We start from the raw sequence: 25362 nt of genomic DNA, 5'->3' as shown, positions 1-25362 counted from the left end.
GTATATCATCCCTATAAGACTGCTGCTGCTGATGCTGAGTGCCAGCCTCCACCTCCATGCTGACACAATCATCCTCCTCCTCCTCTTCCTCCTCCTCATCCTCTTCCTGTGTGATGGGTGGCACAGCAGGAACACTGCCTGGATAAAGGGGGCCTTGAGAGGCAAGGAAGTCCTCCTCTTCCTGCCTCTGTTCTGCCTCAAGTGCCCTGTCCATTATTCCACGCAACGTATGCTCCAAGAGGTGGACAAGAGGTACAGTGTCACTGATGCATGCACTGTCACTGCTCACCATCCTTGTGGCCTCCTCAAACGGTGACAGGACAGTGCATGCATCACTGATCATGCCCCACTGGCGTGGTGAGAAAAAACCGAGCTCCCCTGACCCTGTCCTGGTGCCGTAGTCGCACAGGTACTCATTGATGGCCCTCTGCTGCGTGTGCAGCCGCTGCAGCATGGCCAATGTTGAGTTCCACCTGGTGGGCATGTCACATATAAGGCGGTTCTTGGGCAGGTTCAACTCCTTTTGGAGCTCAGCCAGCCGAGCACAGGCATTAAATGATCGGCGGAAATGCACACAGAGTTTCCTGGCCTGCTTCAGGACATCCTGTAAACCGGGGTACCTGCCCAAGAACCGCTGCACCACCAGGTTAAGGACGTGAGCTACACAGGGCACATGGGTCAGTTATCCCTGTCGGAGGGCGGAGAGGAGGTTGGTGCCATTGTCGCAAACCACCATTCCTGGCTTAAGCTGGCGTGGCATCAACCACCTCTCGGCCTGCCCCTGCAGAGCTGACAAAACATCCGCCCCAGTGTGGCTCTTGTCCCCCAAACAAACCAGCGCAAGCACGGCATGGCATCGTTTTGCCTGCGTACTTGCGTAGCCCCTGGAACGCCTACGGAGCACCGCTGGTTCTGAGGACAGAGCACTGGAAGAGGCCATGGAGGAAGAAGAAGAGGAGCGGGTGGAGGAGAGAGGTGTGTCACAACCAATAGTAGCATTTTGGAGGCGTTGTGGCGGAACAACCTCCAACACTACTGCACCTTGTCCTGCATCCTTCCCAGCTGCCAGAAGAGTGACCCAATGGGCCGTGAAAGACAGGTAACGTCCCTGTCCATGCCTGCTGGACCATGAGTCAGCAGTAATATGCACCTTACCGCTGACCGCCCTGTCCAGCGAGGCAAGGATATTGCCTTCCACATGCCGGTAGAGAGCCGGAATCGCCTTCCGTGAGAAAAAGTGGCGTTTGGGGACCTGCCACTGAGGAACTGCACATTGTACAAACTCACGGAAGGGGGCCGAGTCTACCAACTGAAAAGGCAACAGTTGAAGTGCTAGCAATTTAGCCAAGCTAGCATTCAACCGCTGGGCATGTGGATGGCTGGGAGTGAACTTCTTTCGCCGGTCCAGCAGCTGGGGCAGGGACATTTGCCTGCTAGAATCGGACGTGGATGTACCACTAGCAGAGTTCCCGGAAGCACTTGGCTGTGACACACCTAATTCTACACCTTCATTCCTCTCAGAGCAGGTTTCAGAGAGGACTGAAGGTCTAGTGGGGTTGGAGATGCCAGCTGATGAGGAGCAAGGAGAGGTCCGCTTTGTTCTTTGGTGTGGGTCTTTGAGGTACGCTTGCCAACGAGCTGCATGGCAGGTCAACATATGTCTGGTCAAGCATGTGGTGCCCAAGCGGCTGATGTTTTGGCCACGCGAGATACGCTTGAGACATATGTTGCAAATAGCAGCGGTGCGATCTGATGCACTCATCTCAAAAAAGGCCCACACCAAAGAACTTTTAGAATAACGCGCAGAGGCAGCGCCCTGCACAGGCGGAGCTCTGCGGTGTGATTCAGTCGGTGTGCTGCCCCTAAGCTGGCCCCCGGAGGGCATCCTGCCTCGTTGGACATGTGCCTCCTCCTCCCCCTCTCTCCTACCAGGCACCCACATGGAGTCAGTGCCCTCATCATCCCCTCCCTCTTCATCGCTGTAGCAAACCTGGCAATATGCTGCAGCTTGTGGAACATGACTGCCAGATTGCTGTCCTTCTTGAGCATCCCCTCTCTCTGTGCTCACGCTACTGCCTTCCTCTAGCTGAGTGTCATCATCAGAGCCTACAAAACACTGGGCATCCTCCTGGAGCATGTACCCAACACTGTGCTCAAAGAGTTCAGGAGACTCCTCAGGAGGACGTGGTAGGTCTAGGGAAGGAGTCACTGATGATGACATTGAGAGGAGGGAAGACGATGAGTTGGCAGCTGCTTTGCTAGTACCCTGAGACTGGGTGAGAGAGGATGAGGAGGATGAAGAGGGCTTGGTCATCCACTCTACCAAGTCGTTGGCATGTTGCGGTTCAACATGTCCAGCTGCCGAAAAGAAGGACAAGCGTGTCCCATGGCCACGTGCTGATGACAATGCACCGCGTCCACGACCAGCACTGTTGTCTCTAGACACAGAGCCTGCTTGCCCTCTTTTATCGGCTCGCGCCTGTCTGCCTCTCCTTGCTGGCCTTCCAGACATGGTAATGGCCTGAAGGGAGTTGGGTAAAACAGCAGTTGGGTAGTGTATATTGTGCTGGAGTCACACAAAACCCACTAACTCCTGCAGATGCCTTTATTATAGAACACCACAGATAAAGGGGTATACTGTAATTGAGTCACACAACACCCACTAAGCCCTGCAGATGGCTCTATTAGAGAACAGCAATAAAGGGTAGATACAGGTGTATATTGTGCTGGAGGCACAAAAAACCCACTAACTCCTGCAGATGCCTTTATTATAGAACACCAGAGATAAAGGGGTATATACATATGTATACTGTGCTGTGCTGGAGGCACACACAACTTCCAATAACTCCTGCAGATGGCAAGTGGGCTCAAATAGAGAAGAGCTATGTAGGTGGATATAGCGGTGTGTACTGGGTACAGAGCACGCAGACAGCACGCACAAGCTCCTAACACTGACTGCAAGCTCTATTATAAAAGATAGATAGATCACTAGCTATATAGGTAAGGTGAATATAGCGGTGTATACTGCGGTCAGGGCAAGCAGACAACAACCACTACAGAAGATAACGATCGGTGTATACTGCGTTGAAGGTACACAGAACACCCACTAACTGCTTCAGACGCCAACACACTACACAAGGCCACCGCGCTGGCGGCCTTATATAGTGTGGGGCGTGTACTACACAGCCTGCCTGTGGCCAATCATGGCTCTCCTCGCTGCTGGCGCCGTGATTGGCCAAGCATACGGGGTCACAGTGCATGCTTGGCCAATCATGAGCCAGCAATGCACTGCGATGACGCAGTGCATTGTGGGCCGTGAGCGCCACACGAATTTGGCGCGAACGGCCGATGACGTTCGGAATTCGCCGAACGGGCGAACAGCCGATGTTCGAGTCGAACGTATGTTCGACTCGAACACGAAGCTCATCCCTAGTTGGCACTATATAAATCCTGAATAATAATAATAATATGCGCCTTTAATAATTCGTAACTTTGGATAAATTTGTATTTGTTATGGCGCGTACACACGATCGGACTATCCGGCGGACTTAGTCTGGTGGACAAACCGCTAGACTTTGCAGCGGAGGTCCGCCGGACTTTCCGAACGAGCGGACCTGCCCACTATAGCGGGAGTCCGACTGACTTTTTGAAATGAACGGACTTGCCCACACACGGAGAAAAGTCAGTTCATTTTGAGCGCGGCTCCAGGTAGATGGAACTAGCAAAGGAGGTCAATGTCGCCGCCTCGATTGACGAGATTGACACCTCGCTGGCCCCGTCACAACACCCACCAAAAAGTGAAAAAGGGGTGTCATTTCGGGATCCCTGTAGTGGCCACGAAGCAAAGCACGACCACAGCACGTGTACACCCCCCCCCCCCACCCCGTGGCTACTGCCTCTGCTGAGAACAGTTGGAGGGCGGTAAAATCGTAGCTCAGCCACAGGGTTTTACCACCCCTCAACAGCTATTGTGAATGAGCCCCTGCACTCCATTACAAGCAAAAGAAAAAGAAAAAAATTTAATAAAAATAAACGAGACATTGTAACACTGTAAAAGATAAATACATTTGGATAAATATAAAAAAAAACAACAAACAAAAAAACAACAAATAAAAAAAAAAACTTACCAGGCCAGATAGATCATTGAAACCACAAATAAGAGCAACACAAAGGCCCCCGCCGCTACCCCATAGACCCAGGTCTTCAGCTTCCCATCTAGAGAGATAGAATATATCAGGCTTTAGTCAGCACAAGGATTTTGTTATCTTAATATCACAGAGGAAACACAAAGAATAACCCACTTAATACCACCCATTAATAAATACATTGCTACATTTTGGATGCCGCATATTAAAGTCAGCCATCCTGTATGCCAGGCATGTCTAAAGTCCAGCCTGTGGGCCAATTGCGGCCCCGCGTTCTGGTTTAATACGCCCCCCCCCCGATAATTTGGATATATATATATCTTTTGTGGCCCTACAGTATATATCAGCGCAGCCTGGGAGGGGGCGGGACGAGCGCCGTCAGATTACATACAAGAGAATCTCCTGTTTACACAGCAGCATGTGTAATAGGAAGTCCCGTCTTCTGGGCTGGTATTGGACGACTGTTCTGTCTATCATAGGAGGCGGGACTTTGTATTAACCACTTGCTGACCGGTGTTATACTGTGGCAGGTCGGCACGATCCCCCGAACCGTCGTAGCTGTACGTCGGTCCCTTTAAGTGGGATAGCAGGTGCGCGCATGCGGGGGTGCCGATGGTCGTGATCGGCGGTTATGATGACCGCCGGTCGCGAGTGATCGTGGGCACGAGAGGCAGAACAGGGACGTGTGTGTGTGTGTAAAAATACAAATCCCAGATCTGCAAGGAGAGGAGAGAGAGATTGTGAGTTCCTAATAGCTAGGAACCACGATCTGTCATCTAATATAGTCAGTCCCCTCCCCCCCACAGTTAGAACACACACTAGGGAACACAGTTAACCCCTTGATAGGCCCTTAGTGTTAACCCCTTCCCTGCCAGTGACATTTATACAGTAATCAGTGCATTTTTATAGCACAGATCGCTGTATAATTGACCCAAAAATGTGTCAAAATTGTCCGATGTGTTCGCCATAATGTCGCAGTCCCCATAAAAATCGTAGATCGCCACCATTACTAGTAAAAATAATAATAATAATAATAAAAATGCCATAAATCGATCCCCTATATTGTAGACGCTATAACTTGTGCGCAAACCAATCAAAATACGCTTACTGTGATTTTTATTACCAAACATATGTAGAAGAATACATATCGGCCTAAACTGATGAAGAAATTCGCTTTTTTTAAAAAAAAATTGGGGGGCTATTTATTACAAAATACAATAAGTTCAAAATATTGTGTTTTTTTTTTTTTTCAAAATTGTCGCTCATTTTTTGTTTATAGCGCAAAAAATAAAAACCTGCAGAGGTGATCAAATACCACCAAAAGAAAGCTCTATTTGTGGGTACAGTGTCGCACGACCGCACAATTGTCAGTTAAAGCGACGCAATCGCCAAAAAATGGCCCGGTCATTGAGCAGCCCCAGGAGATTTGGCTGCTCAATGACCGGGCCATTTTTTGGTGATTGTGTCGCTCCCCTCCCTGTCCTCGCCAAGGCTGCAGATGGGCATCGATAAGACTGCACTGATGGCAATGGTGAGGCTGCAGATGGGCACTGATTAGGTTGCATTGATGGGCACTGACCCTTATTTTGCTTCATAGCTCTTTATTTAAAATGTAAGTATTTTCCTGAAACTTCCCTCATAAAGTGAAGGTGCGTGTTATACGCCGATAAATATGTAATAGGTGAAGCAGCGCTGCAACCCACACTGGATTCCAAGGCTCTGGGTCGGGTGCTCAGGCTGAACAGGCTCCCATCCAACTCCAAAGCTAAATACAACTATATTGTCAAAAGAATTGGGACACCTGCCTTTACACGCACATGAACTTCAATAGCATCCCAGTCTTGGTCCGTAGGGTTCAATATTGAGCAGCTATAACAGCTTCAACTCTTCTGGGAAGTCCGTCCACAAGATTTAAGCAGAGGCGGCCCTTTAATTAGGCAAATTAGGCGATTGCCTTAGGCCTCGCCCACAGAAAGGGCCTCGCCGTCGCGCGATTGCCTAATTTGCATATTGCATTTACGGTTGTTGTGTGACAGTGTGTCTGTGTGTTGACTCACTGTCATCATCATCATCATTATGTAACTGGGCGGCACTCGCAAGCGGCAGGGTGAGCGGGCGGCGGGCGCTCTGCGCATGGTGAGCTGACTCGTGCACGGTGCTTTCTGGCGTGCCACCGCCGCGATCCGCGGCGGCAGACGAGGCGGGACTACAATCTATCATGGTGGATGGTGGTGCTGGGCATGGCTCAAGCTGCCTGCATCCAATAGCAGGCTCCACTGCCACAGCGCCGTCCTCCAGCCTTTCCCCAAGTCAGCGATGGCGGCCCCAATGCATGGCGGGAGTTGTAGTTCTCCAACAGAGCACAGCACACAGACTTCAATAGGGCCATCTGGTGCCTGTGCTCTGCAGAGACAGTGAGACTACAACTCCCAGATTGCACTGCTGCAAGCAGAGAGAGAACATCGTGTATTGCTCCTCCCTGTCCTGCTGGCTTTAGCAGGGGACCGAGGCGAGGAGCAGGAGCAGGTATTCTAACTATAAATTAATATTAATATTTATATATATATATATATATATATATATATATATATATATATATATATATATATATATATATATATATATATATATATATATATATATATATATATATATAAGGAACTTAGGAAGCACTTTGCCATGAATGCAGAAAACAATTTAAACTCCTCCAATAATTCATAATAGGACTTGTGGATGCATTGCTGTAGTTTTTTTTCACACGCACACACACACACACACACACATATATGTATATATATATATATATATATATATATATATATATATATATATATATATATATATGTATGTGTGTGTATATATATATATATATATATATATATATATGTATATATATATATATATATATATATACATATATGTGTGTGTGTGTGTGCGTGTGAAAAAAACTACAGCAATGCATCCACAAGTCCTATTATGAATTATTGGAGGAGTTTAAATTGTTTTCTGCATTCATGGCAAAGTGCTTCTTTTCTGAAATGAATCTTTTGAAAATGTTGACCTATTCATTCATGTATCTTTAACCGCTTGAGATCCGCGCTATAGCCGAATGACGGCTACAGCGTGGACCTGCTTTCCCGGGACCACGTCTATTGACGTCGTCCCGTGCACGAGCGGCCTGTGTGCCCCCTGAGGGGCGCGCGTGGCGAGCTCTGTGATCGGCGAGTCTATGAGACTCGCCTGATCACGGATCGGAGCAAGGGGCCGATCCCGACCCCTTACCACGTGATCAGCTGTCAGCCAATGACAGCTGATCATGTGATCACAACAGAGCCAGTAAAAAAAAAAGCCGATCACCGGCGGCCATGATCGGCCCCGATCACGGCCAAGTTATCAGTACCCACCTGCCCCCTGCCAGTGCAACCTAATTAAAGTAAAAGTGCCACCCATCAGTACCGGCCCTTAGTGCCTGTAGTGCCACCCATCAGTGCCCATAGTGCCACCTATCAGTGCCCATAGTGCCACCTATCAGTGCCCACAGTGCCACCTATCAGTGCCCACAATCTGCCTCAACAACACTGCTGCACCTCATATGCCACATATCCGTGCCCATCAGCGTCATCTAACAGTGCCCATCAGTGCTGCCCCTCAGTGCCCAGCAGTGCCACCTATCAGTGCCACCTATCAGTGCCCATCAGTCCCATCTATCAGTGGTACCTATCCGTGCCCATCCGTGCCACCCATCCGTGCCATCTTATCTGTGCCCATTTTGCCCATCAGTGCCGCCTTATCTGTGCCCATCAGTGCTGCCTTTTCTGTGCCTATCAGTATCGCCTTATCTGTGCCTATTGGTGCCACCTTAACCGTGCCTATCAGTGCCCACCAGTGCTGCCTCATCAGTGCATTTCAATGAAGGAGAAAAATGACCTGTTTGCAAAATTTTATAACAAACTATTAAACATGATTTATTGTAATTTTTATTAGTAAAAAATAAAACTCCGAGCTGTAACTAAATACCACCAAAAGAAAGCTCTATTTGTGGGAAAAAAATGATAAAAATTTCATTTGGGTACAGTGTTGTATGACCGCGCAATTGTCATTCAAAGCGCATCAGCGCTGAAAGCTGAAAATTGGTCTGGGCAGGAGGGGGGTTTAAGTGCCCAGTAAGCAAGTGATTAACAAGACACTTTTATTTTCCCCCCCAAAAAAAAAAGAATAACTTGTCATCTGCTTTACTGAGGTTTTGGTATGCCTTTTGCTAGATCAATAGAATTAGCCCTGGTGTTGCATACACACGGTCGGACAAAGTTGTTGGAAAATCCGATTGTTCGGAACGTGATGACGTTCGATCGTTGCGACAGGACTACGTTGCGGCTAGTAGCCAATAGCTTTGATCTCGTAATTTGATCTGGGCACTTTGTCCAATCGGAATTCTCTACAAACGATTGGACCAAGTCCGATCGGATCATGTTGTCGGAAAATTTTATATCCAGCTGTTAAACTTTGTTGGTCGGACATTCCGACAGAAAAAGTCAGATGAAACCCACACACGGTCGGATTATCCAACAACGCAGTCCGATCGGACATTTTCAGTCGGTGTGTACAGGGGCTTAGAATAGTTCCACCATACTGAAGGTTGGTTCTCTATGAACCTTAGTAGCTAATGGGCCCATCATGGCACAAGCCATATCTTTATCCATTTCCTGTAACATGATCCACAATGTGCGAGTCAGCAAAAGCTTAGTATTATGGGTGACTCTTCCTTTCTGGATCATATTCACCTTTTCCTAACTTTCCTATCCAATACTTCCATTACTTTTTATTAGCTTCCATTACACTCCATCCTTTCCGTCTTAGACATGCTGTCTGTCTGTACTGTACCCAATCTCTGTCTATTGGTCTCATCATCGTTGTCTGTACTGTACCCTGTCACAGTGACAACTATTGATGAGCTCAGTGGCTGCGTTTTATGGCACAGTGGCTGCATTTGATGGGCTTGGTGACTGTGTTTTATGGCACAGTGGCTGCAATTGATGGCACAGTGGCTGCAATTGATGACACAGTGGCTGTGTTTGATGGGCACAGTGAGCCTGCAATTGCTGCTTTTTTTTCAGTTTGCACCCCCCCAAAAAAAATTTGAGCACCAGCCACCACTGGATGGGATCATCATTGTGCCCTTCTCCTTACTTGTTGAATGACAGGCTGAGGGCATGTACATTCCAGTTGAATGCCGTTGAATGAGGCTGGCTGTCATTCAAACTGGAGGGATTATTTTCTTTTTCATTTTAATTATTTTAATTCATTATCTTGCTGCAGTTCTGCTTTCACACACATATTCACACACATATGTGAAATGTTTCCTCCACCAAAAGATTTATAATTCTGTGCAGCTATTTTTGTGATTCATATTCCTCTGCCAGACAGTACAGAATGGTGTGACAGTACCACCTTTTTTATTACAATTAAGTAATACAGCAGTTTTATTTACCCTCTCCCTAAACCTGCTGACGATGAAGAAGCATTACACTGATAAGTTATCAATTATGCTCATTCTGTTATCATAGCCGCGCAGTCTCTGACCGTCTCCTGTATCATTGTCCGCACAGTCTCTGACCATTTCCTGTATCTTTGTGGTGTGATTGTCTGTCAGCTCCCTGTCTGTGGCTCCAACTTTTCATACCGTGTTGGCAAGGTAAGAGTTTGCTTGTCATTACCATAATAAAACTGTCTCCTGTATCATTTTCTGCACAGTCTCTGACCGTCTCCTGTATCATGGCCACACAGTCTCTGACCGTCTCCTGTATCATGGCCGCACAGTTTCTGACCGTCTCCTGTATCATGGCCACACAGTCTCTGATTGCCTCCTGTATCATGGCCGCACAGTCTCTGACCATCTCCTGTATCATTGTCCACATACAGTCTCTGACCATCTCCTGTATCATTGTCCACACACAGTCTCTGACCATCTCCTGTATCATGGCTGTGCAGTCTCTGACCATCTCCTGTATAATTTTCCGCACAGTCTATGACCATCTCCTGCATCTTTCTGGGGTGATTGTCTGTCAGCTCCCTGTCTGTGGCTCCAACGTTTGATATCGTGTTAACCAGGTAAGAGTTTGCTTGTCATTACCATAATAAAACCATCTCCTGTATCATTGTCCGCACTGACCATCGTCTGTAGCACTGTCTGCACAATCTCTGACCATCTCCTGTATTATTGTCTGCATAGTCTCTCACCATCTCCTGTATTATTGTCTGCATAGTCTCTCACCATCTCCTGTATTATTGTCTGCATAGTCTCTCACCATCTCCTGTATCATTGTCGACACACAGTCTCCGACCATCTCCTGTATCATTGTCCATACACAGTCTCCGACCATCTCCTGTATCATTGTTCATACACAGTCTCTGACCTTCTCTTGTGTCATGGTTTGGACTGTCCCTCAGGTGGGCTTAGCTGTCCCTTAGCTGGGACTGTACCTTTTCTGGATTGGATGGGTTGGACTATGTCCCTCACCTGGGTTGGACTATGTCCCTCAGCTGGGTCAGACTATGACTATATCCCTTAGCTGATTTGGACTGTCCCTTAGGTGTACTGGATTGTCGCAGTCCCATAGCTGAACTGAACTGTAACACTCCTATAGCTGAATTTGGCTGTCCCTCAGCTGGATTGGACTGTCGCTTAGCTGGGACTGTCCCTTAGCTGGATTTGACTATTCCTTAGGTGAATTGGATTGTCGCAGTCCCATACCTGGATTGAACTGTGACACTCCCATAGCTGTATTGGGCTGTCCCTTAGCTGGTTTGGACTGTCCCTTAGGTGGATTGGATTGTCACAGTCCCTCAGCTGGATTGGACTGTCCCTCAGCTGGGTTGGACTGTCCCTCAGCTGGGACTGTCCCTTAGGTGGATTGGATTGTCACACTCCCATAGCTGGATTGGCCTGTCCCTCATCTGATTGGACTGACCCTTGACTGGATTGGACTGTCCCTTAGATGGGTCACACTGTCCCTTAACTGAGTAGGACTGTGTATTGGGTGGATTGGATTGTCACAGTCCCATAGCTGGATTGAACTGTCACACTCCCATAGCTAGATTGGCCTGACCCTCAGCTGGATTGGACTGTCCCTCAGCTGGATTGGACTGTCCCTCAGCTGGATTGGACTGTCCCTCAGCTGGGTCGGACTGTCCCTCAGCTGGGTCGGACTGTCCCTCAGCTGGGTCGGACTGTCCCTTAGGTGGATTGGATTGTCACACTCCCATAGCTGGATTGGCCTGTCCCTCATCTGATTGGACTGACCCTTGACTGGATTGGACTGTCTCTCAGGTGGATTGGATTGTCACAGTCCCATAGCTGGATTGAACTGTCACATTCCCATAGCTAGATTGGCCTGACCCTCAGCTGGATTGGACTGTCCCTCAGCTGGATTGGACTGTCCCTCAGCTGGATTGGACTGTCCCTCAGCTGGGTCGGACTGTCCCTCAGCTGGGTCGGACTGTCCCTCAGCTGGGTCGGACTGTCCCTTAGGTGGATTGGATTGTCACACTCCCATAGCTGGATTGGCCTGTCCCTCATCTGATTGGACTGACCCTTGACTGGATTGGACTGTCCCTTAGATGGGTCACACTGTCCCTAACTGAGTAGGACTGTGTATTGGGTGGATTGGATTGTCACAGTCCCATAGCTGGATTGAACTGTCACACTCCCTTAGCTGGATTGGACTATCCCTTAGTTGGATTGGACTGTCTGTTAGGTGGATTGGATTGTCACAGTCCCATAGCTGGATTGAACTGCCGCACTCCCATAGCTGGATTGGCCTGTCCCTCAACTGGATTGGACTGTCCCTCAGCTGGATTGACTGTCCCTTAAATGGGTCAGATTGTCCATTATCTGGGAATGTCCTTTAGCTGAATTGGACTGTCTCTTGGGTGGATTGGATTGTCACAGTCCCATAGCTGGATTGAACTGTCGCACTCCCTTAGCTGGATTGGACTATCCCTCAGCCGGATTGGACTATCCCTCAGCCGGATTGGACTATCCCTCAGCCGGATTGGACTATCCCTCAGCCGGATTGGACTATCCCTCAGCTGGATTGGACTGTTTGTTAGGTGGATTGGATTGTCACAGTCCCATAGCTGGATTGAACTGCCGCACTCCCATAGCTTGATTGGCCTGTCCCCCATCTGATTGGACTGTCCCTCGGCTATATTGGACTGTCCCTCAGCTGGGTCAGGCTGTCCCTTATCTGTTACTGTCCCTTAGCTGGGCCGGACTGTCCCTTAGCTGGGCCGGACTGTCCCTTATCTGGGTCGGACTGTCCCTTATCTGGGTCGGACTGTCCCTTATCTGGGACTTTCCCTTAGCTGGATTGGACTGTCTCTTAGGTGGATTGGATTGTCACAGTCCCATAGCTGGATTGAACTGTCGCACTCCCTTAGCTGGATTGGACTATCCCTCAGCTGGATTTGACTATCCCTCAGCTGGATTTGACTATCCCTCATGGGTTTGGCTGTCCCTCAGCTGGGTTTGGCTGTCCCTCAGCTGGGTTTGACTGTCCCTCAGCTGGGTTTGGCTGTCCCTCAGCTGGGTTTGGCTGTCCCTCAGCTGGGTTTGGCTGTCCCTCAGCTGGGTTTGACTGTCCCTCAGCTGGGTTTGACTGTCCCACAGATCGGACTACCTCTTAACTGGATTGGACTGCCTCTTAGCTTTTTGTCAGATATACACTGAAAAACTCATTATGCAAGTACCCTTGTTAACCAGTGAATTTGTTTGCTTATAAAGGGTGTGACAACAGCAAGTGATTTAGCATGAAAACAGTTTGACCAATTGAGAGACCAGAAGCAGAAATCACTTCAATCAATTAAATTCTGTTCCAGCATTGGTCTTTTTACCATTTTGTTTATTTTGTTCTAAAATTGTGTGTTAGTACACTGTGTGTAATTACTAGATTAGCAGAATTTACTTTAGTTTTCCATAAATTTAAAACAAATATGCAAAAAGGTGGAAGAGAACGTGACAAAGGGCGAAAATTTGAATCTGGTCACCAAAAAAGAAAAAAGAATATTGCTTTTGAGGAATGCAAACAAGAGCTACGTGGCTCTATGCATAAGTTTTTGAAGACAGGCAAGATAAATACAAGTCAAGAGGTGCCTGAGCATCAACACGAGACGATGGAATCAGTTTTGACTGAAATAGAAGATGATTCACAGCCAAGCACTTCTGTTGAATCTGAATCGTATGCCATTTGGGGTAGCGCAGAAGAAGGAATTCAAGAAAGACCTAGTGTTCCTGATTCTGAGCAATCAGAGTCTACATATCAGCCTCTAAGTTATGATCCTGGAGAATGGACTTTTCCAGTGGAAGATAAAGACCGAATCTGTTTTATACAGAAAGGACCAGTAAGGGAAGAAAATTTAACTTTTCCATTAGACAGTGGAAAAAGACATTTTTCTACCTTTCATTACACCAGGGTTCTAAGCAACAAGGAAACACAAGACCGGCGCTGGTTAGTTTATTCCAAAAGCAAGGACTGTGTTTTCTGTTTTGCCTGTCGTTTGTTCTCACCATTAGGGAGCGCTTTAGTGTCTAATGGCTGCAATGACTGGAAGAACCTGAGCAATCGTCTTGGTTTGCATGAACACAGTTCTGACCACTTAAAGAACATCATCACATGGATGGAAACTGAGAAAAGATTTAGATGTGGGAAAACTATTGATGCATCGGTGCAAAAGCAAATACTCCTGGAAAAGCAACGTTGGCATGAAATTCTGGAAAGGCTTATAGCCACTGTTCAATTCTTGTCATGCCATAACTTGCCATTTCGAGGACACAGAGATAATTTAGAGGAAGAGAATAGTGGCAATTTTATCGATCTAATAAAGCTTTGTGCAAGGTTTGATCCTGTTCTTCGTGAACACTTGCAACGAATTGAAGCGAAACGTATTCACAACCATTACTTGGGAAAAAACATACAAAATGAACTAATTTCATTGATGGCCAAACTTGTCAAGCAAAAAGTAATTGAAAAAATTCTTCAAGCTAAATATTATTCCATAATTCTGGATTGCACTAGGGATGTGAGCCACATTGAACAGATGACTGTGGTATTACGACATGTTGATGAAATATCTGGAGATGTTGAAGAGCATTTTATTGGATTTTTACCAGTTGAGAAAACGACAGCTGAAGAGTTAACTAAAACCATACTGCTGGAAATTGAGGAATCAGGTTTGGACATCAAAAATTGCCGTGGTCAAGGATATGACAATGGAGCAAACATGCGAGGGGAGAAAAGTGGTGTAAAAACTAGGATATTAAATATCAATCCTTTAGCTTTTTTTACACCCTGTGGTTGCCATAGTTGGAATTTGGTTCTGGGTGATGCAGCAGCATCTTGTGTAAAAGCCAAATTATTTTTTGGCGTTTTGCAAAGACTTTACACATTGTTTTCTGGCTCATCCAATAGATGGGCAATTTTAAAAGAGAAGGTAAATATTACCCTCAAGCCATTGTCAGAAACCAGATGGGAGTGCAGAGTCGAGAGTGTAAAGGCTGTCCGTTACCAGCTAAAAGAAATTGCTGAGTGCCTGGAAGAGATGACACAGATGAATGCTGATCCTGCTTTCTGTAGTGAATGTAATTCACTAAAAGAAGAAATTTTGTCATACGAGTTTGTTCTGTCATTAATTGTATGGTATGAGATTTTAGTAAAAATCAACCTTATCAGCAAGGTGTGGCAAAAGTCTTGTATGCAGCTGGACACTGCAGTAAAACATTTGGAGGCCTTCCTGTGCTGGCTGAAAGAATATCGCCAACATGGCTTTAATTCTGCCATTGTTACTGCCAGAGAAATTGCTGAAGAAATGGACATTCCAAAAGAATTTCGACAGTGCAGGATACGCAGGACCAAAAGAATGTTTGATTATGAGTGTCCAGATGAAGCAGTTGTTAACCCTGCAGACAGGTTTAGAGCAGAATATTTCAATGTTATTGTCGACAAGATTCGTGCTAGTGCTGAGCCTCGCTTTGAAGGTTTAAAAAGCTATGTCAGCAATTTTGGATTTTTATATGATATCTCCTCTTTATGCATGAAATCTGAGAAAGACTTATTAGAAGACTGCAAAGAACTTGAAGCCCTACTTACTTTACCTAATTCTTCTGATTCTGACATAAGAGGTCTGGAATTGTATGAAGAGCTACGAATGTGTATGCGTACTGTACCTCCAAAATTGAATATGTCCGATTCCTTGAAATATCTCATTGATAACAATTTAACTGACGTTTATCCAAACATCTATATTGCATTGAGAGTCATCTTAACAATTCCAGTTACTGTTGCATCAGCTGAGAGGAGCTTTTCAAAACTAAAATTAATAAAAACTTACTTAAGATCAACTATGAGCCAAGAGAGATTATCTGCCTTAGCAGTTTTGTCCATTGAACGTGATCTGGCTTCAAAATTAAATTATTCATCTGTGATAGATGAATTTACAACTGTCAAATGTAGGAGAATGTTTTGAAACTTCTGATATTGAAACATTAAAAAAAAATGTATTACTGTTAAAACTTTCCAGGGGATTTGTGTATGAGCCCCAACTATAGTTAGCACATGTATTGTGGCATTGTATATTGAAACAAAGTTTTTTTTTGTTTGTTTTTGTTTTGATTGACTTTCAGTAAGTGCCTGAGAATTCTAATAGGGCACTCTTACACCAGGCTGTTTTCCTGCAGGCACCGTAAATAGACACGTGTACAGAATTGACAGGCATTTATTGGAGCAGCACCATGGTAGCTGCAGATCAAACAGAAGCAGCTTCCTTGGCTGTATAGGATAGGAGAGTTTAATGTCACTTTAAGGCTGTCAGCAGATTGGCCTCTACAAACTCAACAGTGTCTAAAAATGGAGAGCAACTAAGGAAGTGCAAAGTGGGGTGAGACAGTGTACTACTACTACTACATTTTAAACAGTATAGACACTAAATCTACCAGGACTTAATTTTCTGACAAAACTTCCAATTTAAGGTTTTTTTTATATTTTATTGATGTTTTGCTAAAGAAAACAAGAAACTGAGTTATTTTCTTACTTGAGAAATATTGCACTTTACACCTATTATGTTCCATGCACTACTGAGCAAATATGCCAAGTTACATATTTCTATGTTTTTATGTTTTCCATTTTTGTAAAAAAAATCACTTGTTGCATCCTTGTTGCATTAAACAGGTTATATGCAAGAATAAGTTTGTTGACACATTTATTTTACATTTACAAGACAGACAGCACAGAGAATAATAAGTAGGCAGCTGCACAATTTGATCTATATCTGTGTGCGTGTAACATATATATATATATATATATCTATATATATATATATATCTATATATATATATCTATATATATATATATATATATATGTATATATATATATATATATATATATATATATATATATATATATATATATATATATATATATATATATCATACCTACCCACCCACCCTATGTTATGATAGTTGATTAAAAAATAATTGGTTAGAGAAATTTATAGCAACTGTGAATTCATAGGATTTAAGTTAATATATGCATTTATACAGTTAATTTTTAATAGTTTTTTAAAATATTTTTGCCATTATGGGTGTGAGTGGGGCCTCATGTCTAAGTTTTGCCTAAGGCCTCACAAAGTCTAGAGCCGCCTCTGGATTTAAGAGTGTGTCTATGGGAATGTTTGACCATTCTTCCAGAAGAGCATTTGTGAAATCATGCACTGATGTTGGACGATAAGGCCTGGCAGTTTCCACTCTAATTAATCCCAAAGATGTTCTATCGGGTTGAGGATGCCATTAAAGTTCATGTGCGTGTAAAGGCAGGTGTCACAATACTTTTGACAATATAGTGTAAATGCAAGGAAAATCCGGTACTCCAGTATTACGGCATAAACAGACTTCCTTTATTGTAAGACGATAAAATAGAGCTGAAAAAATTTAGCTATGATGGCTGAAACTTCTCCCATGGGGCCACATCTGGCCCACTACAAAGATGTATCTGGCTCCCAGCTGGGGTCAGTGTTAGACATGTGCAGAACGAAAACATTTTGTTTCGTTTCGATTAGTTATTTAAATAATTTTGTCAAGAGAAAAAGACAGCTGGCAACTCCATAAACCTCGATCTTCTTTATTGTTACATACCAGTGAGTATACAAGCAGTGGCTAACGCGTTCTGGCAATGAGCCTTGTGAACAAGGCTCATCGCCGAAATGCGTTAACCACTGCTTATATACTCACTGGTATGTAACAATAAAGAAGATCGAGGTTTATGGAGTTGCCAGCTGTCTTTTTCGTTTGACTGAATTGTCTATTGCTGGCTGAGAGGACACCACAGCTTGAGCACCTGGAATACAACTCCCAGCCATATATTATGGCTCCACTGTTCTGAGCAATGCATTGTATTATTATTATTTTTTTATTATTATTTTTTTTTTTATTATTATTTTTTTTTTTGTGGTTGAACTTGATGGACATGTGTCTTTTTTCAACCTGACTAACTATGTAACTATGTTTCTGTTAGTGCATTTAAATCATTTTGTTTCGTTACATTTCTTAATTTCACTTTTGTCAATTTGTTTTGTTTATTAGTTTCTGAATTTGCTTCAAATGTCCGGAACTCGGTCGACCTGAATTCAATTCCATCAAATTCGGAAAATTCAAATCTATTTGAAATTCAAATTTCGTAAGACAGTTAAATTCTTTCTATTCTATTCTAATCTATTCAAATTCAAATTTATTCTATTCGAATTTGGGAAGATGGCTATATTCTATTTTATTCTGTTCTATCGTTTTATTTTTGTTTTCTATTCTTTTTTTTTTCTATTCTATTCTAATCTATTTGAAATTTGAAAGAAGGATATATTCTTTCTATGTTTTTTTCTATTCTATTGTTTTTTTTTTCTATTCTATTCTTTTGTTTTTTACTCCATTCTATTCTTTTGTATTGTATTGTATTCCTTTAATTTCTATTCCATTCTTTTATTTCCTATTCAATTCTCTTTTTTTCTATTCTATTTTATTATAGTCTGATTTTCTGTTCTGTTTTTCTCTATTCTTTTCTATTTTATTTTCTTCTCTATTCTTCTTATTCTTCTTAATTTTTTATTATGTTTGATTCATTTTTTTTCTATTTTATTGTGTTTTGTTACTCTATTTTATTGTATTCTTTTTTATTATAGTTAATTATAGTCTTTTATTTTCTATTCTTCTCTATTCTTTTCAGTTTTATTTTCTATTTATTTTCTATTTTATTGTGTTTTGTTACTCTATAATTAACTAGAATAGAAAAGAATACAATAAAATAGAGTAACAAAACACAATAAAATAGAAAATAAATAGAAAATAAAACTGAAAAAAATAGAGAAGAATAGAAAATAAAAGACTATAATTAACTAGAATAGAAAAGAATACAATAAAATAGTCTTTTATTTTCTATTCTTGAAAAATTGAATCAGATATAATAGAAAAAAATTGAAAATAAAAGAATAGAAAACAAAAGAAAAACAGAAAAAAATAGAGAAGAATAGAAAATAAAAGACTATAATTAACTAGAATAGAAAAGAATACAATAAAATAGTCTTTTATTTTCTATTCTTCTCTATTTTTTTCTGTTTTTCTTTTGTTTTCTATTCTTTTATTTTCTATTTTTTTCTATTATATCTGATTCAATTTTTTTCTATTTTATTGTGTTTTGTTACTCTATTTTTTGTATTCTTTTCTATTCTAGTTAATTATAGTCTTTTATTTTCTATTCTTCTCTATTTTTTTCTGTTTTTCTTTTGTTTTCTATTCTTTTATTTTCTATTATATTTGATTCTATTTTATTGTGTTCTGTTACTCTATTCTATTGCATTCTTTTTTTATTCTTTTATCTTCTATTATATTCTTCTCTATTCTTTTCTGTTTTATTTTCTATTCTTTTATTTTCTAATATATTTGATTCTAAAAAAAAAATTTTTATTTGATTGTGTTCTGTTACTCTATTCTATTGTATTCTATTCCACTCTAGTTTATCATTGTCTTGTTTTAAAATTCCATTTCAAATTATTCTTCAAATTTGATTAAAATTTGAATTTCGGTTGAATTTCATTTAGTTATTTCGAATTTGTTTAAGCTCGTACTATTGTCATTCGGAAATTTGGAAACATCCGAATTTCTGAACAACAAAAAATTCATTCGAATTTCGATTTGGAATGAAACGAACCGCACATGTCTAGTCAGTGTCTTCAATGTGCAATGATTGGCTGCCTATGGTCTCCACCTCTTCCACTGGTCACCTACCTGAACCAAAAGGCTGCAGAAACCACGTCCTCCCACCATAGCCGGACAGACTGCTCGATGGCTGGGTGGGGTTGATGGCTCGACTGGTCTTTACATCCCCTTTCTTCTCATCGGAGGTGGGGATAATCACTACAGGGATGAGGGTACACTGATCGAGGGTCCCATCTGATGACATCACCTCCGTGTAACCGTCTTCGCAGCCGCAGGATCCTGTCTACAAAAGAGAGACGCAAGTTCAATCTTCCCGAATGTGTGCTCAATGGGTGCCACTGAAACCACTCCATTATGTTACTAGAAGGAATAATAATAATATCTCTACTAATTCTAGCAAGAAGATTGTGCTCTATACACAGAATCGTTCACCTTGTGCTGCCGCGGGTAATATTTTGTCCTCATTGATACCCCAGGAGCAAAAAAGTGAGATGTAATACAGATTTGTCTGGTCGTTTGTTTCCATTCAAGCCCTGATAACTATTTCAAGCCCTGATGAAGGAGTGCCTTGGCCCCACAACGTGTTGGCTTTTCTATGAGATTATATTACCAATAAATAAATCCTACTTTTTTTTGTAGGTTAGAAGAAAGGACGGTACTTCTATCTAATGAAAAGTGTTCCTTGCGCTGGTGGCTGCGGTCTTCCATAGAAATCTTCCACCTTGCCCCCCCCCCCCCCTCCCATAACTCCCACACCACTGCAGCAGTTAATCTTCTGGTGCTGCTGGTGGTCCTGCCCATAGGCGCTCATCAAGAGTGTCACTCCCTTTCCTCCCTCCTCCCCCATTCATAAAAGCTTAACTATAGCCTCCATCAATGAAAAGCGCTTTATGAATGGAGAACGGGTGGATTTATTGAGCACTTTCGCTGATGGAAGCTATACCTACTATATAAAACCTGACATTGGCACTCATCGAGAGTGCCCACTATGCCCACCCTTTTCGTCCCCCTCCTCCATTCCTAAAAGCTGTACTAAAGCCTCCATCAATGAAAAGCGCTTTATGAATGGAGGACGGGTGGATGAATAAAAGGTCTGCCTCCTTCATTTATTGAACACTTTTCATTAATGGAAGCCATATATCTGTCGATGGCGCTCATCAAGAGTGCCCACAATGCCCACCCTTTCCATCCCCTTCCTTTATTCCTAGAAGCTGTACTAGAAACTCCATCAATGAATGGAGGACAGGTGGATGAATAAAAGGTCTGCCTCCTTCATTTATTAAGCACTTTTCATTAATGGAAGCCATAGATCTGTCAATGGCGCTCATCAAAAGTGCCCACTATGCCCACCCTTTACGTCCCCCTCCTCCATTCCTAGAAGCTGATCTAAAGCCTCCATCAATGAAAAGCGCTTTATGAATGGAGGACAGGTGGATGAATAAAAGGTCTGCCTCCTTCATTTATTGAGCACTTTTTGTTAATGGAAGCCATAGACCTGTCGATGATACTCATCAAGAGTGCCCACTATGCCCACCCTTTCCATCCCCTTCCTTCCTTCCTAGATGGCGCTCATCAAAAGTGCCCACTATGCCCACCCTTTACGTCCCCCTCCTCCATTCCTAGAAGCTGATCTAAAGCCTCCATCAATGAAAAGCGCTTTATAAATGGAGGATGGGTGGATGAATAAAAGGTCTGTCTCCTTCATTTATTGAGCACTTTTCGTTAATGGAATCCATAGACCTGTTGATGGCGCATATCAAGAGTGCCCACTATGCCCACCCTTTCCACCCCTTCCTTTATTCCTAGAAGCTGTACTAAAGCCTCCATCAATGAAAAGCGCTTTATGAATGGAGGACGGGTGGATGAATAAAAGGTCTGCCTCCTTCATTTAGTAAAATCTTTTCATTAATGGAAGCCATAGACCTGTCGATTGCGACAGGACCTCCACTGGGGCAATTCTGCTCACTTCCTGTTGTGGTGACACAACAGGAAGTGAGGAAAACCCTCCCTCATGGTGATAAAGTCTGCAACAAAAAAAAAGGGGGGGGGGGGATATTCCAACACTTTCCCATCTATCAAAAACTTAAAAAAAAAAACAATTTTGACCATCTTAATAGCAAAACTAAGACGATTATAGCCATTTAGAACTTATATGAGCCCTTGCTGCATATGCTTCTCTTTTTTGCGTTTTTTATTTTTTATAATTGATTCCTATTAATGAAATTGCTTAGATACTCTGAAGGTTTTTTTTTTTCCATGACGTAACACTGTTAACCTCACTTGGGGCTCAGCGGACAGCAGGAGGCTAATAGACAAAGTGATAAAACAAGTGAAACTCGCAGTAAAATAATTATACAACTTTGTACAAATTGAGATTTCAGCAGCGACAGCGACAAGCCATCCATCATACTTATAGGACAATTAAGAAGAAGCCATTCTTCTCTCTGCGTTATGGATGATGCGGGAAATGTAGTGGAACCGCTGCATAAAGACATGTGATCTCTCCCCGGTGGCGGCTCTTACCTCTGTGCAGTAGGAGTGCAGCTGTGTGCACGGCGGATTACATATCCTTTCGCTTTCCGGTTTGAGGACTTCAAAACAGCCTCCTGGAAGGCAGGAAAAAAGCCAAAGATACTTAAACTGGTTGTAAACCTCAGCCATGAAATATGAACAAAGCATATTGAACTGTTCCAAATCATTTGGTGGAGATTATGGTGTGGGATTGTTTTTCAGGGGTTGGGCTTGGCCCCCTTAGATCTAGTGAAGGGAACTCTTGCCGCGTACACAGAATCGGACTTTCCGCCAACAAAACTGTGGATTTTTGTTCGAAGGATGTTGGCTCAAACTTGTCTTGCATACACACGGTCACACAAATGTTGGCCAACAATTACGAACGTGGGGAACGCGGTGCCCTACAAGATGTACGACGAACCGAGAAAAAGGAAGTTCAATAGCCCAGTGCGGCTCCTGCTTGATTCCGAGCATGCGTGAACTTTTGTGCAATGGACTTGTGTACACACGATCTGACTTTTCGACAACAACGTTTTGTTGGCAGAAAATTTGAGAACCTGCTATCAAACATTTGTTGGCGGAAAGTCTGACAGCAAATGTTCGATGGAGCATACACCACAAGCTCGCATCCAACATTTCCCATCGGAAAGTCCGACCGTGTGTACGCGGCATTAAGGCGTCCGCATACCAAGACATTTTGGACAATTTCATGCTCCCAACTTTGTGGGAACAGTTTGTGGATGGCCCCTTCCTGTTCCAACATGACTGCGCAACAGTGCACAAAGCAATGTCCATAAAGACATGGAGCCCCAACAGGTCATGTTTTCAGGATTTCTCTCCGATGAAACAGCTGTGGTAATTACTAAGGCAGTGAAACTAAGCAAATTACCTGTGCAAAATAATGGAAAGCCTAAAAACATGACCTTTTTGTGCGCCTTGAGGATTGGAGCTGAGAAACATTGCAAACATTGCTTCGAACATTGCAGAGTGTCACAACACACAGAGCATCGCATTTTGTTGTGTATGGGGCTGCGGAGCTGCAGACCAATCAGAGTAATGGAAGAAGGTGTCTTCGAGGTATAGACTTGGCCTGCAAATCTCAATCCAATCTAATGCAGGCCATATACGGTCGAATTTCGAACGAATTTTCTTTTCAAAATCAGAAAATTCGTTTTTTTTTGTGATCCGATGATGCCACCATTGATTTTAGAAATTCGGCCGACCAAGCCTTCAATTTCACCTCATGGTGCTACAGAAAAGAATTTTATTGGCCGGGAATCTTCTTTTCTCTCCGTAAATTTTCTTTTATCTCTGTAAATTTTCTTTTCTTATTACATTTCTCGCACGATTCTCCCATCATTGATTAGAAAATCGTTAGTTTTTCAAAAAATTTACACCATGTTCAATTCCTCAAATTTTATTTCCACACGAAAATCGGCTGTTGCTGCAGTCCACTAATGGTGGGAAATTCATACGAAAATTCTTAGATACGATTTTCGAAAGAAAATTCTTTTGAAATTCGAACCGTGTATGGCCGGCATAACATCTATAAGATGTGCTGGAAAAGCAAGTCTAATCCATGGATGCCCCACCTCGCAACAGGACTTAAAGGGGTTGTAAAGGTAAATATTTTTTCACCTTAATGCATTCAATGCATTACAGTGAAATAACATCTGACAGTGCCGGCGCCCCCAGCCCCCCCCCCCCATTTTACTTACCTCACTCCTCGAAAGTCCCACGCTCGCCCCCCAACATCCTCTTCGCCGCTCAGCCTGGCCGCTGATTGGCTAGAGTGGATGCATTGAAAGCAGCACAGCCATTGGCTCGCGCTGCTGTCAATCACATCAAATGACGCGGCGCGCCGGGGGCGGGGCTGTGTGATACAGCGAGCGGCTATAGCCGCCGGCTGTATCACGGGAGCGCGCCCACAAGTGCGTCTCACCATGCGAGGGAGCTCGCATGAATGTGAGAAGTACTTGCGGGAGGAAGCAGAGATAGCCACGGATGGACCCCAGAAGAGCAGGTTCGGGGCCACTCTGTGCAAAAAAAGCTGCACAGTGGAGGTAAGTATAACATGTTTGTTATTTAAAAAAAAAATAACAAAAATTTACTTAAAGCGGTAGTAAACCCGCACATTTTTTTTTTTTAAACCTGCAAAGCAAAAGGCATAATGAGCTAGTATGCACCGCATACTAGCTCATTATGAAATACTTACCTTAGAACGAGGCCCCGACATCTGGCCCGATCCACGCCGAGGGAGCTGACATGCTCCCTCGGCGTTTCTTCCGGGTATCGCGGCTCCGGCGCTGTGAGTGGCCGGAGCCGCGATATCGTCACTCCCGTGCATGCGCGCGGGAGATTTCAGTCCAGCCGCTCGGCTGCTGCCGGATTTTGACGGCGAGAAAACCCTTGTGCGCATGCGCCGCTGCAGTCAGCGGCGCATACCGAGGGGAATATCTCCTAAACCGTACAGGTTTAGGAGATATTTTTTTTACCTACAGGTAAGCCTTATTATAGGCTTTCCTGTAGGTAAAAGTTAAAAATGTGGGTATACAACCACTTTAACAATCCCTTTAAAGGACCTGCTACTGACAGCTTGGTGCCAGCTACCACAGCATACCTTCAGAGGTTTAGCGAGGTTCATGCCCCGACTGGTCATGGCACTTTTGGTGGCAAACGAAGGACCTACTCAATATTAGGTGGGCCATAAGGTTGTGGCTGATTTTGTGTGTGTGTGTGTGTGTAATATATATATTAATATATATATATATATATATATTTTTTTTTTTTTTTTTTTTTACTTTAGGTGGCGACTATTGTTAAAAAGGTAAAGTGTAATTTGGAAACAATGAAATTATAAAACCATATTAACCTGTCACATTGAGCCCGTCTGATCTTTGACACCAAACTGCCCGGGAAGATGATCTCCATGGACCCGTTAACCAATTGTATTCAAAGCATTGCCCGTCTGTGCAGGAAACAAGAAAGAACAGGATGGGTTAGTAATGTTAATAGAGATTATCTTTATGTAGGTACTACATTGGCTTCCAAGAAGCCGCCCCAATACCGTACTTCAAATAAAGCCACGTGAACATAGTTACACAATTTTCCAAATCTTGGGACTCTTGAAGTTTCCTTTCAGGTCCTCAAAATCAAATTATTTGCCTGTCACTGAATTACATCATGATCCTGACCTGTGCAAAAACGTATTGAAGCTACGCTGGTAAATTTAAAACCCACCCATGCCGAACCAAGCCCAACCCACTAGGTTCAAGCATGGCCCCAATCATGAGTTGGACATTCTTCTACAGCTCAAACTGTCTGGTTGGTTATGTTACATCAAATAGTGTCCAGTAATTGCCTTGAACATTTCAAATATACTCATGAATGTTGTTACTGTATACTATATAATAACTGCTCTATGAAAACTACAAATGTATGATGTCTTATAT

At 43.4% G+C, this 25362-nt stretch overlaps 1 protein-coding gene across 1 annotated transcript in view; it reads right to left on the bottom strand.

The window, feature by feature from the left end:
* Nucleotides 1-25362, bottom strand: part of THSD7A (thrombospondin type 1 domain containing 7A) — a 443828-nt gene that overhangs the window by 19195 nt on the left and 399271 nt on the right. The window contains exons 25-28 of the mRNA XM_077490719.1: nt 24783-24878; nt 21923-22005; nt 19469-19682; nt 4128-4215 (exon numbers count right to left, since the gene is read on the bottom strand). Coding sequence (XP_077346845.1) covers nt 4128-4215; nt 19469-19682; nt 21923-22005; nt 24783-24878 — 481 coding nt within the window. The remainder of the gene's footprint in view (nt 1-4127; nt 4216-19468; nt 19683-21922; nt 22006-24782; nt 24879-25362) is intronic.

The sequence above is a fragment of the Lithobates pipiens genome, unplaced genomic scaffold, assembly GCF_037356315.1.
Source record: "Lithobates pipiens isolate NorthernLeopardFrog02 unplaced genomic scaffold, aLitPip1_a1.2 Scaffold_19, whole genome shotgun sequence".
Taxonomy (NCBI): domain Eukaryota; kingdom Metazoa; phylum Chordata; class Amphibia; order Anura; family Ranidae; genus Lithobates; species Lithobates pipiens.
The sequence above is the reverse complement of the archived record's forward strand: the minus strand, read 5'-3'. Positions and strand labels throughout refer to the sequence as shown.